This window comes from Tinamus guttatus, unplaced genomic scaffold (genome assembly GCF_059628265.1).
Source record: "Tinamus guttatus ecotype Peru unplaced genomic scaffold, ASM5962826v1 Tinamus_guttatus_pri_ptg000203l, whole genome shotgun sequence".
Lineage (NCBI taxonomy): Eukaryota > Metazoa > Chordata > Aves > Tinamiformes > Tinamidae > Tinamus > Tinamus guttatus.
The window spans coordinates 103521-123413 of record NW_028288737.1 but is presented as its reverse complement, the minus strand read 5'-3'; the positions used below and the strand labels follow the sequence as shown (position 1 = coordinate 123413).

General features: G+C 38.7%; 1 protein-coding gene across 2 annotated transcripts in view; it reads right to left on the bottom strand.

The window, feature by feature from the left end:
* PTPN2 (protein tyrosine phosphatase non-receptor type 2) overlaps window positions 1-19452 on the bottom strand; it is a 28377-nt gene extending 8925 nt beyond the window's left edge. The window contains exons 1-7 of one of the 2 annotated variants that reach the window (XM_088524060.1): window positions 19255-19452; window positions 16367-16457; window positions 8776-8876; window positions 8068-8166; window positions 6753-6890; window positions 1913-2122; window positions 338-496 (exon numbers count right to left, since the gene is read on the bottom strand). In XM_088524060.1, the coding sequence (XP_088380186.1) occupies window positions 338-496; window positions 1913-2122; window positions 6753-6890; window positions 8068-8166; window positions 8776-8876; window positions 16367-16457; window positions 19255-19323 (867 nt within the window). In that variant the 5' untranslated portion in view covers window positions 19324-19452. The remainder of the gene's footprint in view (window positions 1-337; window positions 497-1912; window positions 2123-6752; window positions 6891-8067; window positions 8167-8775; window positions 8877-16366; window positions 16458-19254) is intronic. The other variant, XM_088524061.1, reaches the window with a different exon arrangement.
* Window positions 19453-19893: the final 441 nt, after the last annotated feature.

Here is a 19893-nt window from a genome sequence, read left to right as displayed (position 1 = left end):
ATCTAGCAAAGAAAAAAAAAAAAAAAAAAGACTGATCCTTGTCGTTTTTCAAAATGATTCCAAATATTACTTTTACCTTTCAAAAAATCTATTATAAAATAATAGTACAGACAAGTTATATTTACATTTTATCTCAGAGAAGACAAAAATATGGGATTAGAAGTTCAGCTAATAGAAAGTGCCAATTAAACACCCCAATACCTTTTGGGCACGTAATGAAAAGGCCAAGTTATTTAAATCCCAGAAAGTTGTATTTTAAAATAACTTAAGAGTCCATTATTATCTATTGTTAGTAAGGTACTGCTCCTGTTTAGATATAAAACAGCTAAATATTTACCTGTATAGTTGAATCCCCCATTATAAATTTTGCTCCTTCTATTACAGCCATATATGAAAATCTTAATTGATCGGGAGTTTGAATAAGTCCCATTCGATATTTTCTCATATCCAGTAATACTTTCTTAATATCTACAGATAATGGGTCCTTTTTTTCCATCTGTAAAGAGATTTACATTTAAAAATTCACAGCCACAGATAAATGAAAAATATATATTGTACAGTTAAAATGCATGAGTCAAAGTTCAAACTAAAAATTTCTTCACATGCTGCTATTAGTTATGTAACAAATTAACATTTCAAACAGATTACTTCTGTGAAAACAATTTAGAATGTATTTAATTAAAATTTATTATGAATAAATCCATGATCACATATTATCCAAATAAGTCTATACCAAAATAGTCAATTTTAAAATTAAGAAATTTAGGTAAGCCTAATTTTACTCAGGCATGTATTTATGCTTCAAAGTTATAATAAGAACCATAAAGCTACGCTAACTTTTCTTAGTACCCTTGAATGGAAGAGCAATTTGGAGTCACTGAATATGGGAGAGCCTCTGTTATTTAAGGTAACATACACATTTTTCTCCATCAACTCTGTATTGTTGTGTTTTTAAATCAAGTAACTTGTACTTTAATATTTGAATAATAATGGATACTCGCATGAAAAGATACATTTTTTTAGAACACACACACACACACACACACAAAAAAAAAAAGGAAAACTGAAGAACAGAAAATAAAATCGGGGTCATACCCAAAACATGGGATTACTGCTTTTTCTAATTTAACTAAATCCCATTTTACTTAGCCCTGTGCTGTACTTCTTGCTATTGCTAAGCACAGCCAAAGAGAAAAGCTCTGGACTTTATTAGTTACCATTTCAAACCCATCCAAATTATAAGCAGTTACAGATGACAGGGTTCAGGGTGCAGGCATAAGAGACACCCTCATTCATGGGACAGTGCGAGGGGCCACCAGGGGGACCTCCCAGGAGGGCTGCGCAGTGCGTCCGGTACCTGCTCCGTTCGGGAGAGCCACGGGCAGCCTGAGCTCTCAGCCCAACTCGCACGGAGTTTTCTGATCGAGTCAGAGCTGCTGAATAATTACCGCTTAGAGAAGGAGACCTCTGGATTTACTTTCCTAAATATATATATATATATATATATATATATATATAAATAAATATATAAATAAATATATATATAAATATATATATATATATAATCTTGATAGTCTCATATGACATCTTATATAAAAGGGAAAAACAAAACAACAAACAAACAAAAACAAAAAACAAAAACACACTATTTCTTTTACGGGAAACTGAAAATAAAGTACTCAAAGACGGATTTTTAAACCTACTTAGAGTCGCATTTCTAAATCATGAAAGTATCCTGCCCCCAAAACAGAGTGGGGGGATGCAGTGCACAATGCCTCTAAGTTTTCACAGATCGACTGGTCTGCTTCAACACTTTTAAAGCATTCTGACCAAAAAAAACATAGAGGGGATGAGAGAGGGGGAAAGAGCAGGAGGAGAAAGGGAATGAGAAGGAGGAAGGCCAAACACTTACCAGCACAAGACAGGTGTCCACCAAGGAAAAGGTGCCCGATCGTCCTATCCCGGCACTGCAGTGAACCACGGCAGGTCCGTGGTCAGGACTAAGCGACCCAGATTCTCTGACTTTAAACAAGAAGTTCAGGAACGATGCTGGGGACTCAGGAACTCCAAAGTCTGGCCACGTAGTATAATGGAAATGAAATATCATCCTGGACTCGCCACTCTAGAAGTGCAAACAAACAAATAATGCAACTATTAGCGCCGTAAACTCAACACTCTTGTTCAGCACAAGTTTTAACAGCAAGGAGTATTGGCATCTATCTCATGGACACTGCCCACACCACTGACAGCAGCATGAAGCTTTATGAAAAAGCCTTGGTAAAGGCCTAGAAGAAGCTATATTGCAGATGCCTAACAGGGCTTCTCCTGGAAATACTTACTCCTTATGTGCGCAAGAAAGATGCTAAATGCACCCGCTGTTTTCTGCCTCTCTCCTAACATGGCCAACTAGCTGCAGGTACTGGTGGCAGCATGACAGTAGCACAGCATGTGTCAATTTGAAAAGCTCTGATGGCAGATTTGAATTGCATCTGTAGAGCTGCTGTTAAATGCTACCCCTTATCTCCCTTCTTTTTTTTTGCCCTGGTGATTTTGAGAAAAAAAAATCTTTTATCACGACTGTAGTTTAACAATCCCAGAAAAGTTATTTTTAATCCTTCAAGTCAGCTTATTTTCCACATAGTTTTAAATCTCAGACTCCACAAAGTTGGAGTGCAATATTTAAATTATTGGTGCATTCCAGAAGAGCAATTTTTCCTTTTCATCAACAATAAAAAAAATTATAACAAAAACATTATAAGCAATTTTCTCCATTTCTAAAAGAAAATAATGCATACAAACACAAGAAAGTGATTGAAGAAAAGAACTATATACACATACTAGGTAAAAAGAAGTTAAAAGTTGTTTCTTCTAGACTTAGATGATCCTTTGGAATGGTAACTGATGGGGTACAAGCCAATATCCTTATCATCTCTGACATCCCCCAACACATTCTTATAAAGCATTCCAGATTACAGTCTCTCTTATTCCTTGAGAGGAAAAAAAGGGCACTTACCTATTGAAAACAAGGGTACATAGTCTTAATTCCAGGCTGTATAATGTATGCACACACACACACACACAGAGGGACCATGCCATAAGATATCAACTCATTTGCTCCCTGTACCCTTTTCTCCCACACAGGACAGTTTGGCAGACTATCTGTTTCTACCTTCTGTTCAGACACAGGGCCAAGTGACAACCTGCTCAGACTACATCGAAGGCCAGTATCTCCACAAGAACAAGAACACTGAATCTCATCCAAATAGATACCCTAACTCAGAATTATTCTTGGTCCTTCTCCTCCTACCATTAAAGGCTTTACCTCTATCTCTCTGATACTATACTCTCTGAAACTTGGCACCTCTTGAGTTACTGCTAAGAGTCCTGTTCCACAGCACTGAAATGGGCTGGTCTGCTGTGAACCTGAAGGTTTTACTGGCACAGCCAAATCCATCTGCGCATTTCCAACATCCCACATTTTCTGTGTTAAACAAAAGAGCTCTTTCAAATGGGTTCCTGGAAGTCAAGCTGCACAGCTGAAGTGCTGCCTTTATGGGAATGTCCTTACCACTTTCAGAGACCTCTCCTCCAGTATTGAGCAACAAGCCTACCATGCCCAGCCTCTTCTTTTGTGTGGGGGTCATGCAAAGCTCCTGCCACAAAGGTATAGACCCTCAACCACTGATCGCCCTAAATGCAACTTTACAAACACTTAGTTTTATTTAATATTACCAGGAATATTATCTAGGAAACTAGATATTCTTTTAAAGAATAAAAGAAAAAAAGCTGAACTACAAGATTCAGCTAGGCAACATAACTTTATATATGATACAGCCAGCAAAAATGTTATTACTTGATAATGAAAACTAGCTTATTCTACAGTATTCACAACATCTTTTTCCCAGGAGTTATTCCTTAAGATTAGCTATAGTGGAAAAAGAAAACCTAGAATAGCCACCAGATAACATTTAAATAAACAAACAAAAGGACTTTCCAAGAAAGTGAGTCAAACCAAGGTCAAGTTTCAGGAAATACTAGGATAATCTTCCAGTAAATAAGCATCCCAGCTTAATAAGCTCATGAAGTTAATACCACACTGGCCAGCTCTCCCCGACAGCTGGCAACGCTAACAGGCCAATGATGATCAAACCACAACCAACTTTGCAGGGTAGAGGAACAGGAGAACCAGATTCCTATAACCAGTACTCATCTCTACGTCAATACGGTCGAAGTGACATCCTTGAAATCTGTAGAACACTGACATGCAAGCGAGCCTACGTCCTCTTTCCCTCAGAAACATCTTCTCTCACACTTGGAGCCTTTGCTTCAAGACACAGACGTGCTATAATTTCTTACATAAATGATTATATTTAACACGAGCAGAATAATCTTCTCTCTCATTACTTTCTGACATGGGCAAAGGCAGGCAGATGCCTTCATCTACAGACATGAAACGATCCAGGATACACAGTGAACCAGGGGAGAACAGCAGCCTCAGATTTCTGCATTCTAAACTGCAGACCATGTCAGGCAAAAAAAAAAAAAAAAAAAGGCAAGACAAAACACATTAAAAACATTTTTAAATTTTTGTAAAGATAAGTTTTGGAAAGATAAACATCACCTCCAAAGTTTTACAGTATAACAGCCATCAAAGCAAAAACAAACCCGAAACTGCCAAATGGCATGATGTAAACCTTAACAAAACTCACTTGTTTTTCTAACTTCTCTTAAATTACATAGTTAGAAGACTTTTTCCATAGCTAAAACCATGAAACAGGCACTTTGTTGGAGTTCTACATTGCTGATGAATTAAAACTGTTACAGTAACAAGAACTGTTTACTTGAAAGGATTTCAGAAGTGTTTTTACTAAAGACAGTAAATCTAATTCTACAGTTGTAGAAATACTAGAGCTTGTGCAGAGCAGCAGCATTTGCCTTTGTCATCATATATTCCTTGTGGGACAGAGCTCAGCTTCTCACTAATCTTCCCTCATCAAGTCCCCCCAGAGAATAGCTTGAAAAATGGTTATATTTACAGTTACTGTAAATATTCAGCTCTAACAAGTTTTATGGCATATTTATTAAATTCTTATAGATGGCTGCACTTAAAACTTTGCAGCATTATTTGGGAAATTAAGGGTTTTTTTTCTATGTACATAACCAAGTAAGCTGTAGTTTTGTATTAAAAAATATTCTCTGCAATCAATATGTGTGGAGCTTTATAGAGTACTGAAGAACTAAAACAAAAATTTAATAGAGTAAGTTTGCTAAATATCTGTGAAACTGAGGTGCATAAATCAAGAAGCTCGATACAGAAGTAAAGAGCCTGCACTACAAGTTCAAAGCAAACCCAAAAACTTAAATGCTTAATGGCTTAACCCCCAAAGGTCAGCAATAATAAGCTGTTCTGTTTCCCATGTGATTTCTCCATTTTCCAGAAACACGGGGCTTTAACATTAAGTCCAAACATCCACACTTCATGAAAACTGCATCCGTCTGGGGAATTGCACCCCCCTCCTTTAATCTTAAACGAAAAATTAAGACGCCTGATATTAGAGACAATTGTGTTAACAGAATAACAAAATATTTTTGATAATAAGGAAGACTTGCCTCAGGTTTCCAAAAACGGTGAGGTTTTTTTCCCCCCTTAGCCACTGGCTTATCAGCACCATCCCTCCTTTCTCTGCCTTTGCTGTTAATAAAAGACCAACTGAACAGGAATTCCTCAGGTGACTAGAACAGAATTTCACCCAGTTCTCTTCTTACACTGATTAAACCAGGCAGCAACATGCCAAATTTTATTACGTTAATCTTGTGAGAGATGTTTCAAATTAACAAGCAGCATCACAAAGTATCACGAATAGTTACTATAAACTCAAAAAACTTTGACCAAATATATCAAGGCTTGGTCACACAAGTAAGACGCAATTTAACATCTTCAAACTTTCCTTCCCCAAATCCACTACCACAATAACCTTGAATGAAACTTGCCATATAATTACTTTCAAAGCAAGACAAGGTTTATAGGGAGATGGAATATCTTACAAGACACAGCTGGGACAGACAAGCTCTTCAATCTTGTCTTCAGCTCTGAAACAGAAGCAGCAAATTCCAACCCAATCTCAGGCCAGGAACTTTTTTTTTTTTTTTTTTTTTTTGAGCTTAACTTCATTAAATTGTCAAGAGTGGTTATTTTTTTTAAGATAAAAGGACGGTTGGTCCTGTAGAACAAAACGGGAGGTAAGCAAGAGGAGGTAAAGTTACCTATCTACAGGTGATATCTACCCCCCGGGCCCTTCCCCCTCCCCCCAAAAAAGGCACTTAGCTAAACTAAAATTATGGGGAAAAAGGGCAGAGTTCTATAAAAACATTAATTGTCAAGTGATTTCTGGTATTTCAAAGAGCTGTAAGTTTCAGTTCCTAGATTCCTCCTCTTATGATACTTCTTACAGCTCCTCTTCAAATCAGCACTACCATCAATTAACATTCAGCATGTCAAAAACTGCCTATGTGAAAACTGAAATATTAAGAATGTTGAAGCTATTCTCCTTTTTAATGTACAGATTAAAACAGATCCAGCTCTGTTGCCCATATGCCACACATACACCTTCAACATTATCAGACGCAAAAAACATTGAAATTTTCAGTGCAAAGTCAGAGTCAAACCTGTAGTGACAGTTTGCTAAACATCTCCAACAATTTTTTTCCTTAAGCCTGGAAGTAGCAGCCATAGAGACAGAGAAAAAGCTTACGTTGATATTTTCTAATTGCAGTAGATGTACTGTGTAATAGGATTTGATGTCTTCAGATACTAGCCTCACACAGAATCCTGTTTCCTTGAACGTCATAACTTCTTCTTCTTTTGTTGGCCAATATTGTGCACACTTCACCTAAGTTATTCAAAAAACAAGTAAGCATTTTAGCATCTTGGGCTGCATATCAACAACTTTGGAGAATCTATTACACAATATCAAACTCAAGTACATACTCCTATCCCCAGTTTGAGTAACTCTGAAAGTCTGCAACTCTTACAACCAAGTTACTACAATTGTTTCAAGTGCTATTACATCTTCAGGCTTTATCTGCTTCCGATTGCTTTTCTCTCAGGGCTTGTAGTATTTTTCAAGACATATCTTGCCCCTTTTTTGTCCCCCTCCTTCCACCAACAACAGGGAGAGCTATCTACTGAGCTATTTTAACATATCTCCTCTTCCATTTCCCATGTACACACCTGCACATTTACAGATTTTGTGTAACATGTTCTGCCAAATATTGTAAGATTAAATAATCTTTTGTTGCAGAAGTCTTGCCTAACACTGGAAAGTTCTAGTAAAACTGAATAATGAACTAACAAAGCAATGCAAAACTATCACACTTCCTGTATTCCTCTTGCCTGCACTCTGACTTTACCCTCCCAAAAAGTGGCGTATATCAAAGTATGTGATTTTTTTTTAATGAAATAGTTGAGTCTTTCTGCTAACAAAATAACTCTGAAGAAAAAAAAAATGTAGCTGAAACCCACAGCGGCTTTAAGCACAATAGGAAAAAAAACTACACCAAGAGATTTACATATTCTTCATATTCATGATCTCTTGTAAATAATAAAAAATAATTAGGCCTGTTTGACAGTTGGTGGCAGCAGCATGGCTCCACTCTTACCACCAGGTAAGATCCCTATACAAATAAACAAAAAAATCTGTTAGAATAATCTAAAGATACTTGAATTCAAAGGTTTTTCTCCTACCTTCTGTTTTATCCCAGAGAATCTTAAACTAGCTTCTCCTCCACTGTAGTTTTGTCTCTACAGTCTCTTTTCCTGGAAGATTTCTTGCATCTTTTTGAATGTTTATTTGTCACATGCTGGTTATACTGAACTGAACTCAGTCTCTCAGTTTCATCACTTTGTTAAATATGTGCAAAAGCTATGCTGTACACTTGTCAAAGTCTGTTAATTCTTTTAATAGATTTATCAATCAGACCTAATAAAACATAGTTGAAAAGCATTCAACAGGATTAAAGTTATGTGGCTTGCTTTACGACTTACATTAAATGCCTACTATTACTTACCGATTCCTTTTCAACAATTCTGTTGAGCATGACAACTGCTTTGGTTTTTTGTTGCCATACCATTAGCCAAAAATGACAACATGTATTAGGCAGTGGACCCTGTGTGGCAAAGAAAAAAATAATGGGTGGGAGAACATATAGGCAAAGCAGTGTTTGAACTCGGTTAATGTTTTATTGTGTGAAACAGGAAAAACTCTTCCCCTGAAATGTTTACACAAACTATTAATAGAATGATATACACAACAGGCAAGAGAATAACTATACTGCACAGATATTCTAAGTTTAAACAGAAACCAGTTAAAACTCAGGGAAGGTGTGTCACAGTTTGGACACTGGTACTACTGCCTGGTTAGAAGATGAATGCACAAGAGTAACAGGATGAAGGTATAAAGGTATAGCTGCAATGTGTTTCCAGAAGAGCTGAAGAAAAGAGGGAGCAGAAACACTTGAAAAGCTGCAAGTGCAGTAAAATGCATAACGAAGTAGTCTTTTCTTAAAATAGAAATAATAAGTTTGCAATTCGATCAAACAGGAATTAGTATTCAAGATGTGCACGCCACAACAAATAATATATAGATTATATTTATATTATGAAGACATATATTTGTGTATGTAACATTGTATATAGATTGCATATAAATTTCCAGTGTAACAAGTGCCCTCCATATTTTCAATCCTTGTAATAATTTACTAACTAGAACTACTTACCTGTGTTAAAATATAGTATCTCTGGGCTTCTTCTATGACCACTAGGCTGGCATTAATATAGTCATTCTCTGTGTTCTGCAGTTTTACACGACTATGATCATCTGAAATTAAGACATAGTTCAAAAATTACAGATCTAACCATCTTGGAGAATGTGCTCTCACAGGCATGTTTCGGTCAGACAAGAAATTAGGGAATTAATTTTAACTAATACATGGAAGTAAGAACTAAATGTCAAACTAGAAAAACATGTGAAACTAATTTCTCACATGGCTTTAATAGCTGAGCTTGCCTCACAATACTTCATCAGAGAGTTGCTTACAGAGCTATTAATAGAAACTACTCAGAAAATTGGAATACCTGTTTTTTTTCCAAAAAACCTACCGAAATAAAACAACCCATACACATACAAAAAGCAGCTCTCTCAACAGTCACATTTCCTTAATGTAACACCACCACAACCCAGAGAAGGCAGCAGTCTATTCTATGACAACAGATCATTTCACTGATTTTCTCTCCCTTTAAGTTCAGAATGCCAAGATTTTTGTGAACTGAGGTTTCACAGAAAGAGAATCATCATACTGAACAGAGCTAAAAATCTGAAGAACTTGCATTACACTCACAATAATTCAGAGAGCTTTTTCTCCTATTAATTTAATATAAGCTTACATATCCCAAAGCAGCAGGATGTGCAAAACTGTACCTCATTTCACAGGTTTTCCAATCAAATTTAATCAAAATTAATTACAAAGTTGTCATCTCCTGTGACTATACAGGCAAGACAGTAGATGACATTTCTGACAAGGACAAGCTGTCAAAGCACTGTTTAAAATCATAACGTCAATATGAAAGAGACAGTCTCATACCACAATACTGCATTAAAAAACACTGTAGCTGTTTTTAGAGTTTATTAATCTGATTTGTCTTTCTTAAGGAAGCATTTAAGTAATCAGACTTGTTCACTGTAACTAATCATTCTTCAGACTAGAACAGTATTAAGTAAACCACATTTTTAGCTTAGAGTTGTATACATAACTACATGCCAGGAACTGAGGCCCAAAAAACGGAGAACCCCCAAAGCTCACCTGCCCAGACAGACTATCTGCAAGAAGAGTAATAGTAAACAGGCATCACTTTAAGAGAATCCACCACACTTCAGGAAGACAGAAATTTCATTAAGGAACTGCCAGTGACTGCAATGACTGCAAATTATCTCCTGCAGTGCAGCTCTGATAGCTGAACTCAGATTAAGCCTCTACACTGCAGCCGGTTTATATCACATGAGGCTTATCTAAGCAGAAATCCACCGATACGACCCCAGGTGAGCAAAATGCTAACAGGAATCAGAAAATAAAGTTACCAAATTAGACACTTGTTCTTGATATTGCTCATATTATTTTACAAGTATTTTTCAAATTACTGGAAACCAAGAAAAGCCTGCTTACTAGTCTCATTCTGCCTTTTTACCCTAGCTAGCTGCTACTGGCAAGTGTTAGACACAAGACTATACATGGATCCTTTATAAGGCCAAGAATAAGTTTACTTCTATTAGGTTATCACTAATGGACAACCTTTAACCTCTTCAGCATGTGCTTATCTTACACAAGTCAGGAAAATAAGTCTCTTTTCTACAAGGACTATTATTTGGGATTCTTAGCCTGCTTGTCTCCTTAAACCACTAGCTTTTACACGCAGTGCCACATAAACTTACAAAAAACAGAAGTAGGCAAAAAAACTTTGATCTTTCATATGAAAGTGTGAGAATGTTACTCATTTAGTCTCTGTTTTCATTAGCATTCCAGCTGCAAGTCAACACCATTGTGACTCTCAGGAGTCTTAAAACAATTTATGATACATCTGTATAAAGAAAAAATATTACCAAAGCCAAGCCACAGTTGATTTAAGACACATATATGTCAGAGTAAAATATATCTCCTTGCATTACTTTGTCTGGAAATGAAAGCGTTACTTTTCCCTTTCATGTATCACTTTATCTGAAATGTTTCTACTGGAGAGAAACCAAGACCTTTGTAAATATTACATGTCATTTGCCAACAGGAAAAACTTAAGATCTTGTTATAGTAAATCACACATACCGGTACTAGGCTTCTCGGAAAGCTGACGTCAGCCAGCACTGTTAACAGTTTAATCACCCAGCAGCAGCTGCTGTGGTGCCACCAGCAGCAGATAACTAGCTAGGCTATAGCGCTTGCACACATCTAAAGCCTTATTCTTTCCTTCTGGTAAGCTCTGCTTTGTAAACTTAATGATCACATTCTGATTTTTCTTTTTTAAATTACGCACTTTTAGCAGCTAATTCTATGCACAGGCACCTTCCCAAGTCCCCAAACAGCAGCAATGCTGCACACAGACACGCTCTGGAGGACAATGAAAGCCACTAGAGTCCATCAATTCTCCTTCTTTCAAAGGAAAAGGTTCCTAGAGGACAAAATGACCTAGAAACCTCATTCAAGTCCTGGCTTGCTCTTCTGAATTAAATGAAGCAAGCCAACTTTTGACAGTGTTAGCTGAAACATATTTCCCCGTATGTAAATCATTTCCAGTTACAAAGTACTTCAGATTTATATGAATGATAAGCAGATCTCTAAGATGAGATAGATCCTAAACGTTACTAGCCAAGGCAGCTAAAATACAGCACACATTATCTGAAGTGCTAATTCCCCTTTTCCAACAAATTATGCAGCCTAAAAAGGAAGTGGATACCTTAAAAATGCTTCTCCTTCTGGCTCCACACTACGAAAACTAACCCACAACCACTGTGTATGAGACAAACTCTTCTACTGACCACTTTAGGCAAAAACCTTGTCCCTCTGATTCCCATGACAATACTGTGCATTTCAAACATGACCACGATTCCACATTTTATATTAATTTGCCCTCCTTGCTAAAGAGGAGAGAAAAAAAAAAGTTAAAACATGACGTATTCAATTAAGACCAAGATGGGAAGTGTTTGGCATTTTACATGATACAGTTAGTTCTTGCAGCTGGTTACCAGGAAAGGGTTTTACTTGAAAACAATTATGTTTCCAGAAGTGAAACCAGTGCACAGCTTAAAAATGATCTTTTATCTAAGAGGCATCTCTTGCTCCCCAAACACAGTGCTCTTAACAAGAGGGTAAAATGCTACTTAGTAGATTAAAGGAACCCATAAATAGAACATGCAGCCAACAGAGTGACCAAGTCTGACCTTTCCTCTCCTAGGGATTCCCCCTCATTTCACTCACCTGAATCTGTTCCTCTACCCTCAGTGCTAAAGGATCCAAGTTACAGCACTGGCACTGCACCTACAAACTCAAATTTCAGAGTTAGCCTAAGGCAGAGGTAAGCAACCTTCCTGCCACGCACTGTACTCAATGAATGCCCTAACAGAGTACTAATTAGGGCCTGGCTCCTAACTGGGATGTACTCAGACACACATCACTAGTGCATAGCAGCCTCATGCTCTTAAGCATGACTAAAATAAAAGTAATGTACTAATATAAAGCTTACATCACTACATGCTAGAAGATTTCCCTCTTTCCCCAATGAAGGAAATTCTCCAAAAGCAGCTCACTGAGCTTACTTATATCATGCTTCTGGAAAGCTATCAATAAAATATTTTTACAGAATCGTTAAAAGCCATGGCATGCCATCAATATCAACTTCCAATAGCAGCAGTGAGAAAAAAAAAAATGCATTCACTTACTTTTGACATAACATCCCTCCATTTGCGGAGGTATGGTATGCAGACTGAAAAGGAACATTTTTGTGCCAGCATTTAATCAGCATTGAGGATAAAACTGTCCACATCAGCTCCCACTCCGTTCCCCAGAGAGCACAATACTCTTCATGGTCCTCTCTCCCAGGCATATACTCTATGCCAAGTGCAAGCCTAGGGTTTAAAGATCTGAAACAAAGACTACTCATGACTTAAAGATTCAGCACAAAGACTACAGGATGGCTAAAGGAAGAAAATAGGAGAAATCCCTACTCAAGATCTTCCAACAGCAATATGATTTATTGGCTGAAAATATTCAGCTGAGCTAAGAAAATGGGTTACAAACTACATTACAGAAGAGGACTAAATAATTTACTTGTGTCTCCCTCCACTGCTACCAAAAGCAAGAAAATAAATCTCAGTTCTGCAAAGGGCATTTTCCTCCTGCTCCTAAATCTTGGAGCAGTTAGCTGACTAGGAGATCTCTGAAGGTGCTTACAGTCAGTCTGAGACACTAAACAAAATCATATTACATGCAATATTACATATTACAAAATCATTAGGGCAACTATCTAGTGACTATGATGTGAACTGAGGATAAGCTTTAGAAAGAAACTCATGACAGATCTAAAGAGTTTCATTAAAGGTATCAAATAAAAGTAATAGCCCCCAAAGTTATTTTCCTCTTAACAATGTTTTCTGAGAAATGGTTTCATCTGTCAGGAAATGACTGGCTCTCAAACCAAACCTATTTCAGATTAACTTCCTGTTTCAATACTGCTACATAGCCAAGATATTCCTCTCCCTACTCTAGACTTGTACTGAACTACCAGAACACTATCTTTGGCTGGCAGTAACTAGCAATTGCTCTTGCTGTACCAAACCTTTCCTCTGCACACCACAGCTCTCTAGCCACAAAACTGAGCACTAAGAAAAACAGTTAAAATGCCCTAGACATTCAATCAATTGTAATGACCAAAGATGCTTGGCCTTATACAGCTAACAGAAATCATCTTTCACCTAAGAAAGGTATGTAAACAGCTACAGATTGTTTTGATCGTTTGTTGCCTAGCTGTTTCGGTTGAAACGGAGCAAAACAGCAAAGACTAACCAGAATAAAAAGACAAGTAAAAAACATTTTTTTTTCTGTACTATAGTCCAGATCTTTCTACAAGACAAAATAATCTTTGCATTTCCTCTTACAGCCACGCCATCTCAGATTTTGGACTGGCTAGGCTGCTATCCAGTTTAACAAATCATTTTATTACTGTCATGCAGAAATAAATCATTTTAATCAAACTGTTTCTAATATATTTCTAACATGCTTACTTAAACAGCTAGATCATAGCAGCTTTAACTATCAAACATTTTCTAACCCTTAAACTGGAGCATCTGCTTCTCACAAGTAGTTCTGAAGGTCTTTAATTATCACAGTGATTATCACTATCAGTATTTCATATAAACACCGTTAAGTAGCCATTACATTTGTAAAGTCAAGGACTGAAAAGTTAGAATGTGTAAGATCTACTTGTATTTCTGCAATGCCAGTTCCTTGCACACGTGCACCATGATATGATGTGTTCACCACAAGGACCGAATCACAGAGCTTTTACCCCAATTGCTTTGGAATTTATGCACCACTATCTTGGAATGTTTTTGTTACATATTTCCTTCCAGGTCTCTTTCTCCTCCCAACTCCCACCCTTACAGAAACAATTATGAATCATTTTTGCTAGCACACAGATTTGAAATTCAATAACAATTATTTCTGAAACAGTGCTTTGCTCTTTTCTCCTAATAAAGCCTTGTCCCTAGTGCCTTAGTGGCCCAATTTGAACCTTCTTGTCTTTCACACATGCTAAAAACTGAGAAATGCTTCATAAAGCTCATCACTTTAGGTCAGACATCATGGTACTCTTCAAGTCAACTAAGATGCAGTAAATTTTATCCCTTTTTAAACAAACCTACCACTTCGAGACTAGATTTAATTGTCTCCTTGTTGTCGTAAAAGGCCAAAGGATTAATATCATGATGCAATAAACTCCCTCCTGACTAAGCTAGTGTTTTAAAACCAGGCTCTGTCACAACAGCTCGGAGGAAGGCAATTGGATACAGCCTTGAGTACTGTGAAAGGCATTCCATTAACAAGAAAAATCCGAGTTTGAAAAAACAGCAAACACTTGAAGTGCAAGCTGTCTCTTTGCAGTTGTGCGTAAGAACCAGCTTTAGGGATGGGATGGAATGTAAATACATGAATACAAATTCAGTCACAGAAATTACTGAACCCAGGAAAAAAGGCTGGATGTCATGGACTGAAGTTTCGTTTCTTACCTTCTCTTCTTACAGCCCTCTGTCTCAATGTAGGTATGAAAATGGATCACGCTGCATTCAATTTCTGTAACTTTATCACAGGTAAGAAACTAACTCTGTGCTGTAACCGCAAGCCTGAGGCACTGAAGTAGCACCACATACATCAGCTAAGGTCCAGAAAAAAATAAACATCTAAGCATCTGCTGAGCATGAAGCTCAAGTTAATGACCCTTGAGCTATCTCCTTCATAAGTGCACATTTCTCAAATTGGACTGTACCATATAGGCTTTGCACAGACTTCAGTTACATCACAGTATGGCATTTAGATTGAGCACTAAGCCTGGCAGAACCCGTTTGCTGTGCCTACATGCTGCAAGGCAGCGCTCGAGCAGCAGCCCGGCAGGCAACAAGCAGCTCTGCATCTGACCACTGGGACTTGGATTGAACCCTTGCAGGCTCATATTGAGAAGTGTTATGCACATGCTGGTACCACGAATTTCTACTGGAAATAAGGAGTTCAGCACTTCTCCACGTCTTACCATAGGTACTTCATGTGAGGGCCTCCCTCCCCCGCCCCCCAAAAAAAAAAAAAAAAAAAAAGCCCCAACACACCAACAACCCTTCAGGAAGGCCAGCTCAAATAATGAGAGCTTTTAAGTCTTTCCTGCTCTGGGAAACTTGATATTAAAAGATACATAAGCATTTTCACTTGTCCTGACTTCAGAATTTGTAGAAAAGTTAAGGCTACACTCAAATTTTTTCTTAGTTCTTTTGAAAGTTATTTTTAATAGCTTACTCCAGCTATAACGGCATATAGGTAATCCTGTTGTAGACGTTTTCCTCGAGATTTTGGAATAGAGTTGCTGGTACAGCTTCTGTTGAAGTCTGCAACATTTCCAATACTGAAGAATTTGGTAAAAACAGTTGTCTTCACAACTGGATCCTTACACTATCAAGCACATTTTATGGTAGGGGTAAAACATAAAGCACTACATCCCATCATTTACTTACACTGAGAGAACTACAAAATTATTTCACGCATGCATTCTGAGGAACGAACAAAATAAAACTCTCAGGTAGCTTTTAAAGCACTAGTACAAGTTCAATGATGTTTTTCCATACAACCCTATTCCAGAAGTGTTGTTTGAGTTGTCTAAGGAGCCCTGAATTAAATCGTCTAAGTTAGTCACTGCTTATTAATGTTAAGCTTTGTGCTCAGCAGCTGTTGGTATCTTGATTGTTTTAAGACAGATAGAGCAAGGCTAAATCAAACAGTTTCCCTACAACAAAAACCATATTTTAAATTGTATTTATTTTATATGTATATTTATGTGTATACTAGCAACTCATATTTACAGTTAGCCCTAATTCACCAATCACAATGGGTTTTAAACAGCAGATTTTTCTCACTTTCATAAAAAAAAAAAACTGTATAATAGAAAACACTTATCGAAGGACATATACCTACAGAAAAACACAGTTTACAAGGATTATGATCTATTAGCTATACAACCAGCTATGGCATTTAGAAGTGAACAGGATAAAACAAAACAAGACACACTTACACGGACTAACATCTCTGTATCGGTTTCGATTTCTGTTTTCTGGGTATTTTGCAACTTTGTGAGGGTAGTCACTGGATTTATGTCGAATTTCCTTCAGAAGAAAAAAAATCAATTTAGTTATAACCAGCAAGCAGACTAAGGCTAGTGTTCTGCAAGACTCTCAAGGTTATTAATTACCAGCATTTTAAAAACAACCTTTATTATAACTTATTTTCACTCAGAAAACCTGTGCCTCTTTCTTGGCCAACCTGCTGGCATTTAGACATTTAGACCTTCCTACATTTACACTTGTGCTAGCCTTGCGGTGCTACCCATTTGGGAAGCAGTTGTTGAAGCAGGAACAAAGGGAATATCAAGCATTTGTTATGCTTACAGTTCACCTCCAACTTGCACTCATTTCCCATGGCAGCATGGGAGTCACATAAACAGCAGTGTACCAATAGCTCCTCTACACCTATTGAGGCATAAATCTGCACAAAAATAATGGAATTAATAAACCCTATGGCTGATGTAGCAGCCACAAGACTACTGCACAAGGTTTGATGGTTTGATCCAGACAGCTATAGTTAATATGAGGGAAAATTTCTAAATTTACAGCTGCCCACCTACATCAATAAGAGATCACAGCCTGCTTCCCTCCCAGGGATTAATGTAAACCTTTTGATAATCTCCATTTGGAAGGCATTCAAACACACAGATTTTCACACTATACTAAGGAGTAGTACTATGCATACATTCTGAAGTTTTATTGCTATATGCAATCATTTAAGATTCCTTTAAACAAATAAGACCTCCTCAAACTTCTAATAGTCCTCTGCATACTCCAAATAACCAACACCAACAAAAGAGGTCTTCCACAGGTATCCAATATACACAAAAAACTCCATCTGTTAGTGTTTGTTGTGTGATTTTATTTTAATGCAGCAACAATTTAAAAAGACCCTAAATCATGACAAAGAGCAGCAATATTTTTTTGCATCCTTGCATAAGAATCACTTGAATACATTTATTATTATTATTATTTTGACAGAGCACATTGTAGCTTGTCTTCTCTAGTTCAAAAAATCTTACGAGCTTTGGGAGCAACCATTCCCACGGTCAAAAATATCTGTCACGCACTCTCTGGAGTTCCCAATATATGTATGCTGTGTATTATTCCATAAAAATGACAGAACATGTTTTGTTTTTAAACATGTCAACATCCTCTGTGCAAAACAAGGGACCTGTAGTTTGGCCACGAGACATTAGACCAGTTAGAAACTCTATTACAGTAATGGGGGGCGAAAGGACTTTGCTCCAGAGAAGTAAATCTAAGGAAGACCAGCTCTAAAATCAGTTTCCCTTAATGGGATCCAGCCTTCACAAATTGTCACGTAAGGGAGTTTACACAAGAAAAACTTGCATAGGAAAAATCTGGGAAAGTGTTACTTGTTCTGTCTTTAATTCCGACTGGACAGAAGCTCCAGCAGTATGAACAAATACCCAAAAATGTAAGTATTTTTAGCTCAACGCTTCTCAAGCATATGGAACTGAACAGCAAATATACAGAGCTGGAGTGCAGGAGAAAGAGCAAGAAAAGCTTAACATTCATTGAGTTTTTTTTAAATCTTCAGAACTTTTCTTTGGAGAACTTCTACCTCTTATCACAAATATCTGTGGTTCTTATGCACCACTGCCATAGGAAAACACATACCACATGGAAATTCGGCTTAAGTAGTCATTGACTAGATTACCTTCTGCAAGTCTGTGCTATGTAAAAACATGAAAGAACATTTCCCTTTTTTGGTTTACCAGATTTGTATTCTCTGGTTTTAAATACAAAACATTTACATTAAGTATATTGAAAGTTTCCTGAGCTTGCAGACCTACAAAACCAGTTAGTGGTAAGATGTTAATGCAAAATTTTTCTTCAAGAAAATTTTACAATATAGCTGTAGGCAAAACTAACAAAAATCCATAATAAAATTTCCTCTTGGGTTTAGTTCTTCAAGCATAATTGAGTATCATTAGCATGACTTATGAAAGCTAAATAACCCTATTTATTCAGTCTGGATATGCCATACATAATATCCAAGCACATTTTCACCTCACGAAAATACTCCTTGCACAAATCTTCCCACACTTTTATCACTGTAATTCCACAATTCTACACGGCTTTTTTTTTTTCCTCCCCTCTATTCCACAGTACATAACACTGGATTGTGGAAATAACATATTTGAAATACACATATACTTAGATTCAGTGTTTGGATGATTTAACAGAGAAAAAGTATGACGTGAAAGTAGGACATGGAATCCTTTTTAAAAAAAAAATAAGTTGTTAAAGAGCAGTGTAAAAATATGCATTGGCTCAAATAACTGCAGAGACTTAACAGCATTTATAAATTCGTTTTAGGCAATGGACGCCAAGAACACCATGGTGGCCGTTGCTGACTAGCGCTGTTCCGGAGGAACACAGGTGAATAAACGGAGCAGTAAACGAAGAACGCAGCTTATTTCGTGCCCAACGGCCGGGCCGCGCAGGCGGCTGCGACACGCGGGAGGCCCCAGAGCGAGGCGGAAGCCGAGGCGCCCCTCCGCGGCGCCGCCGCGCATGCGCAGCGCGCCCCACGGGCTGCCCGCACGCCGCGCCGCCAGCAAAGGCCGCACCGCGCATGCGCGCACCCCTACCCTCACCAACCCCTCCGCTGGGGGGGGGGATCGTCCCCGCGGCGCATGCGCGCTGCGCGCCCGCAGTTTCGCTGCACGCACCTGAACGCGAGCGTGGCCCAGCGACTTCCGCCGCCAGCCCAGGGGCTCCCGCCGGCAACGGGCGCCGCGCGCCGACCGCCCCCCTCCCGCCCTGCTCCTCACGGCTGGCGGAAGCGCCGGCGCCGCCCTTGTCTCACCAGATAACGTGCCTGCCAGTCGTTAGCGGCGTCGGTCTCCTGGAACTCCTGCTCGATGGCGGCAGACATGGCGCCCGAGGCGAGGGTGGCCGCCGGAGCCCCTCACGCTCATTACCCCGCCGGGAGCGGCAAGCGCGCCTCGCTCCGCCGCCGCCCGCGCACGCACATACGCTCACAACGGCTCCCGCGGCCGCCGGCGCCGCGCGCATGCGCGCCCCCGCCTACCGGCCCGCGGGGCCACGCCCCGCCGAGTGGGTGGGAAAGCACCTGGGGTGACGTCACGGGGCAGGCGTGCGCAGGTGGCAGCCGTTAACGGCTGCTTGGGGGTGGTTGTGGAGGGTGGGTGGGTTGCGCGGCCAGAAAGCCTCTGCTTAACTCCTGAAGTAGCTGCCGGCTGTTGTTTGCTGCCAAGTGTGATAAAAAGACTGAACAGTCATATTTCCCCTATAAAAAAAATACTACTGCTTAACTGTAATCGGCAGCGCAAGGGCAGTTGTAAGCCTTCGACTCAGTGTTGTGCTGTGAGGATGCAAAGGGCTGTATTTAGTGCGTGCTTTAAGGCTACCACACGCCATGCAGCGCCACATGATTCAGCTTTTACATGCTGCGTGTTTCAAAAAGCAGAAGTATGAAAATACA